The sequence below is a fragment of the Alnus glutinosa genome, chromosome 3 (genome assembly GCF_958979055.1).
Source record: "Alnus glutinosa chromosome 3, dhAlnGlut1.1, whole genome shotgun sequence".
NCBI classification, from domain to species: domain Eukaryota; kingdom Viridiplantae; phylum Streptophyta; class Magnoliopsida; order Fagales; family Betulaceae; genus Alnus; species Alnus glutinosa.
In genome coordinates, this window is record NC_084888.1 from 10,567,850 (window position 1) to 10,573,530 (window position 5,681).

Genomic DNA, 5,681 nt, shown 5'->3' on the forward strand with positions numbered 1-5,681 from the left:
AAAGAGGGCGTTAAAGGTCGAGCATGTTGGATGGTCGGAGGCCAAAGGTATCACGAGCACCCCACGCGAGGGAGAGAGAGAGAGAGAGGCATAGGATAGTGACCCTATCTAGAGGGGCCCACGCAAAGTAAAGACTAAAAGAGCTTTCTGTACATGGACACGTGTCCGGCAGTCCTATATTGGACAAGCCCAGGCTAGTTGGATGCGTTTCCCAGTATCCAACCAGACCAGCCGACCAGGGCTCCCCCGGTCACCTGTTCGAGGTTAACCCTTGCGGTCCGGTTACTTGACACTCTGGTTAAGGCATATAATGCTACAATGTAATGATCCAATCGCCGAGTTATGCTTCTTATCGGCAAATTGGGAATTTATTAATCTCAAAAACTTAAAAAACAATTAAAATTGAAGTTTTTAAACTAATAATATGAATTTATTATATATTGGGGTAGGTGTCATTTGTTAAATTAGGCCTATTAATATTTCAACATTATAAAAGAATAAAGTCAAATAAAAACCATTTTCAACACTATGAAAAATGTACATTTTAAGCATCAAACCCCAAACAAAACACGATGCAATATGGAGATCGAGCAGTAAATTTAAATGTATTTATCATCCTAATGAAAATAACATATTCCAAATTTATTTATTCATTTGTTTTTACGTGGGGAGGTGGGGTTTGCCTATTTGACAATTCCAGACTAAGAAGATATGTGACAAAAAACACAAGATACCATGCCCGATCGAGTTGACTAGAAACAGTTCATTTAAGAATGACACGCCCACATGTTAGGTTCCATTCACCTCTAAATTTTGACAACTATATATATATATATATATATATATATATACCATAGCTTTGATTTTCCTTGTCTCTGACTCTGTAAATTCTTTTTTATTTTTTATTTTTTTTGTTGGAAAATTTTGCTGAAAGAAGCCGAAATTAAAGTATCAGGGCAACATAGTTCAAGGTTTGGTGAGCCACCTGGAACGTGGATTCTTCATGTAAAAGTGTAAACGTCAGGTCAGACGAGTTTTTCCCGAGTTATACAAAACGTTAAGTAGCGTACGGGGGGGAGTTATGATTCCATACAAAAAGCAACAAAAGAAGGTCTCCTTTAAGCTGTTAGGGGTCAGAGTCCTCTTGAGCATCGTGTCATATAAGGCCGATTCAGCTCAAATCTCAAGGAAAATCTGATTATCCAACGGCTGTAAATCTTGATTTACACCCCATATAAATGTGGGAGACCTCTTCAAATCCTGACTCTCTTACACATATCGGAATAATTGGACGGAGAGAGAGGGCAGCAGACAGGATCATGGGATCTGCATGTTTTTATTGCACAAGCCCTGCCAAAATGGATCATGCAAATCCTCTCTCTCTATCCACTTTTCAGATTTCTCTCTCTGACCAATAAACTTGTGTAAAATAAAAGATAATTATCAAAGCCATCCCATCCATCCATTCTTGACCCCTAAAAAGCAACCGAATTTAATTAAGCTTTAATAAACGTAATTGACCTCATTTATCTCTTACTTAACCAGTGACTTTTGGCACTAATAACTGAAAAAAGTTTTTGGATTTTGTGCTCTCTCTGTTTTTAGGGTTTAACTAAACCAGATTAATTACAATGGAATTAACTAGTGGGAATGACTTTCGTGGCAAGAAAGTATATGTGTCTACTTTCTCTCTCTTAAGACAGGACTCCAATAAAGGAAGATGTTTGGGATAGCGCAGCACAGCACGCTTTGTTGCTTCCTGAGCTGAACGACCTAACGTTTTTTAGGGGGCTCTGGTTGCGTGCGTAAGGCTCTAATTCCGCTTCCTGTTTTGGGCTCTTGAGTGAAGGGGAATCTCTCTGGTTCTTTCATCCTCCTCTTTTTCGCCTCTTCCAAATCACCGTCTGTAAACCTCTATATATCAAGAGAGAGAAAGAGAAATAAGGAGAACCCACTAGGCGTGCAAATAAAAAGTTTTTAAAAGAGAAAAGCCAGATATCAATCCCATGCTATTATAGCTCCCTCTAATCTCTATCTTTGCTTTCGGGTTGTTATTCTTATTGGGTTTTTCTTTCCCTTTGGTGGGGTTTCTCTTGGGTTTTAAAAATCTTGCGCTTTGGGTTTAAGTCTTGAGGTGTTGGTTTCAAGGATTTTCATGGGCTGAAGCTCTTAAGGTTTCTGGGTGTTTCTTAGTTTCCCTCTGTTTTCTGCATTTTCTCTCTGGATTTTCGATTCAGGAGCCAAAAGATCGGGTTTATTTTTTAATGATTCGAGGATGTGGGTCTTCTTGGTTTTGAGCTCTGGTTAACATATTAGTGTATGTAAACTTCCTGTCTTTTGATTTTTCCATTTGTTCAAGTCATGTTTTTTTCTCTCTTTTTAACTACTCTTTATGACTTTATGTAGTTTGCTTATGTGAGTCTAAGCTTTGAACTTTTTGCATATTTTGCATTTTCCAGTTGAAATCTTCTTGTTTCTGATCGACAAAGTTGTAGAGTAAAGGTGATTTAGCGATGGAGGGGTCTTCAAGAAGTGAGGTCTGTCCTCAGTTGCTAGATTTGATTCCCAAACAGGGGGAGTGGATTGCAAACAGAGACGGAGAAAGAAGGCATGGCCTTTCAGAGGAGAAAAAGCTGGAGCTAAGGCTTGCTCCACCTGGTGAAGACTGGTCTGTGAAAGACAACACAAAGACAAACCATAGAGACAGAGATGAGTCTCTATTCTCTCTTGCATACTTCTCTCCTATGGCTTCCATGAACCATAACACTAGCATCAACAACAACAGCAATGGAAGCACTGTTTTCTCATCTCCGTGGTCGTCTTCAGCTTACCAGGGACAGACCCAGCACAATCACCAGCAGACAAAAGCTCCGTCATTTCTTCAGTTCCCTTCAACCCCTCAGAGCTTGCCTGTTATGGCTCAGGAAGCATCACAGCCCTGTTGCACTAAAGTGGTCGACTTGCAGAGTTCAGAGAAGAAAACATTTTCACCATCTTCTGCAAAGACAGCTGTACCCAACAGCTCTCAGAAAAGGTACTCCAGCTTTTCTCTCTTGTGTTCATTTTTTTAATCTTTTGGACAGAGGATATTCACTTACTGGTCACGTTTGATTTGGGTGGTCCATGCATAATTGCTCCAATTCTTTGTTTTTCTAATGTATAAATGGATCTATTGCTTCGAACTATATCTATATTTTACCTTTATATTCATTTGAATGCAACGGTTAAATTGTTTCCATTTTTCTTATCTCTCTGATAATTTGTGCCCATTAATTTTAATTGTTTATTAATAATTTTTCAAGTCTCGGCCTTTTTTCTTTCCTCTCCTGCAATAATCATTTCTTTCCATGTAAATGAAGTCTAATATTCTTTATGCTAATTTGGCTATATTTTCTTGAACTTTGAAATATATATCTCCCCCTTTCTCATAAAAGGAAAAATAGGGTACTTGAGTTATAGTTGTGTTGTAGGCTTGTAGCTACTTCAGTGAAATAACTTCAGAGTACTTGAATTTTGGCTTCTCCTTGTGAAAGATGCTTAAGCTCTGTTTTCTTAGTTTGTGTTGGTTTTATTGTGCGTCTCCTTGTCTTAATTTATCTTAATGTCTCCGCAAAAATAGGACTGCTCCAGCTCCAGTGGTGGGGTGGCCTCCAATTCGTTCATTCAGGAAGAATCTTGCTAGCAGCAGCTCTTCAAAACCAGCTCCAGAGTCGCAAAATGCGGCCCCAGACAAGACTGCCACTAAAAAACCGGTTGAAACTTGCGGCAAAGGCCTGTTCGTGAAGATCAATATGGATGGAGTGCCTATTGGGAGAAAAGTGGATCTCAAGGCCTATGACACCTATGAGAAACTCTCCTCTGCTGTTGATGAACTCTTCAGGGGCCTGCTTGCAGGTTCTCTTCATAATTTTTTTCTTTTTTCTTTTTCATGTAAATATATTGAGTGAATTTTGTTTGTGGGTGGGTGGGTGGATTGGTGGGTCAGATATTATTAGTGAATCTGTTTAGATGTATTTATTTTTGTTTCATATGATTGAGAGAGAGAGAGAGAGAGAGAGAGAGAGAGAGGGGGGGGGGGGGGGGGGGGGGGGGGGGGAGGGGGGGAGGGGTGTGTGGGGTATAAAATAAAATTTTCTCCTTGGTACCAATATCCACTTATTCAACATAATTTCGGTATGATAGTTACTGATGTCGATAAACATGTAGTATTCGTAGTCTGTATGTCACCATAAATTCTACTGGCCAAGCCATATGGTCAAATTCTCTTTACCAAACAAATATTTTAATGCATGCATATGGAACAGAGAGAAGGAAGAGAAAGAGAGAGAGTGGGGGTTGGGGGCAAGTGAGGGAGTGAACATTAATGGGTTTTCCTCTAATTATTATTATTATTATTCCTTAATTTTTGGGGTTTTTGTTTGTCCAAGTTTTTAGCATTTATCTAAATTATTTGTTTGTCGTTTGCTTAATTGTTTAGCTCAAAGAGATTCCTGTGCTGGTGGAGTCCACCAGAAGAAGCAAGAGGAAGAGAAAGCGATTACGGGTTTACTGGATGGAAGCGGCGAGTATACTCTTGTTTATGAGGATAATGAAGGAGACAGGATGCTTGTTGGGGATGTCCCATGGCAGTAAGCATCTTATCACAGTGGATCTGATGCAATTCTGATTTGTTTAGATTATTCTGTCCTCTGTTATATTCTAACCCTTTTACAGATAACACAACACCAAATTTTTATGCCTTTTTTTTGGTTTAATATGCCCTGTAAAACTGTCTTGGATTCCTTGTCTCATAACTATGATTATGATATCCTGTCTTTGTTTATGATAATAGTCTTTCTTATATGTTTAACTTACAGCATGTTTGTATCTACCGTGAAGAGGCTGCGCGTGTTGAAGAGCTCTGAACTTTCTGCACTTACCCGTAAGTTCATTTTCTGGTGGTTTTTTTTTTTTTTTTTTTTTTTTTATACGTATAATAGCTAAAAGCTGCCTGCTTTGATTGAGGGATTAAAATTTGATGGCGTTTGGTGTTGTTTGTTCAGTTTGCAGCAGTAAGCAAGACAAGGTGCCTCTTGACTCTCCAATGAAGTGAGGAGGGGGAAGAGAAATGTTTCTCCGTGGAATCCTTGCTGAAGTTTGAGGGAGATTTGATTTCCGTTTCCATTTTGACATTTTGGTGCATATTTTCGTTGGTCAAGAAAAGAAGAAAAATTTTCAGCTCACAAAAAAGTCCCAAGTGATGTTTCATGGATGGTTTTTGTTTTCTGTCGAGGCTTCCTCCTCCTCTATTTGTAGAAAGTTTTTTTTTTTTTTTTTTTTTGAAGAAAAACAGCCAGACAAATGTTGTTCTGATGATGCACTATTGAGTAACAAGTAACTTGTGATGTTTTTGGTTTTGTATTTACTGTGTGGTTTATACAAAAGTGGGATGAATGTCAATAAGAAATAGGCTCCACTTCCCCAACCTAAACGGCACCAAAATGGGCGTGTAAACCTGTAAACGTCTATTTGACTTTCTACCTCAAGAGGTGAAAGGGCCACTAAAATCATATTTGACCTTAAGACCTGCGTTTTTCTTAAAAAAGAAATATGGACCACAAAAAGGGGTGTATTTGGTTTGAGCTGGCAGTGGTCGTGTGCAGTGATTAGGACTGTCAATGAACGGGGGAATGGTTCTAATC

General features: G+C 38.9%; 1 protein-coding gene across 1 annotated transcript; it reads left to right on the top strand.

Annotated features, from left to right (window-relative positions):
- Nucleotides 1–1,719: 1,719 nt before the first annotated feature.
- Nucleotides 1,720–5,404, top strand: LOC133863462 (auxin-responsive protein IAA26-like). The gene is made up of 6 exons (XM_062299392.1): nucleotides 1,720–2,317; nucleotides 2,460–3,034; nucleotides 3,620–3,894; nucleotides 4,478–4,628; nucleotides 4,857–4,921; nucleotides 5,043–5,404. The coding sequence occupies exons 2-6, from the start codon at nucleotides 2,514–2,516 to the stop codon at nucleotides 5,090–5,092; spliced, it is 1,062 nt and encodes a 353-aa protein (XP_062155376.1). The 5' UTR covers nucleotides 1,720–2,317; nucleotides 2,460–2,513; the 3' UTR covers nucleotides 5,093–5,404.
- Nucleotides 5,405–5,681: the final 277 nt, after the last annotated feature.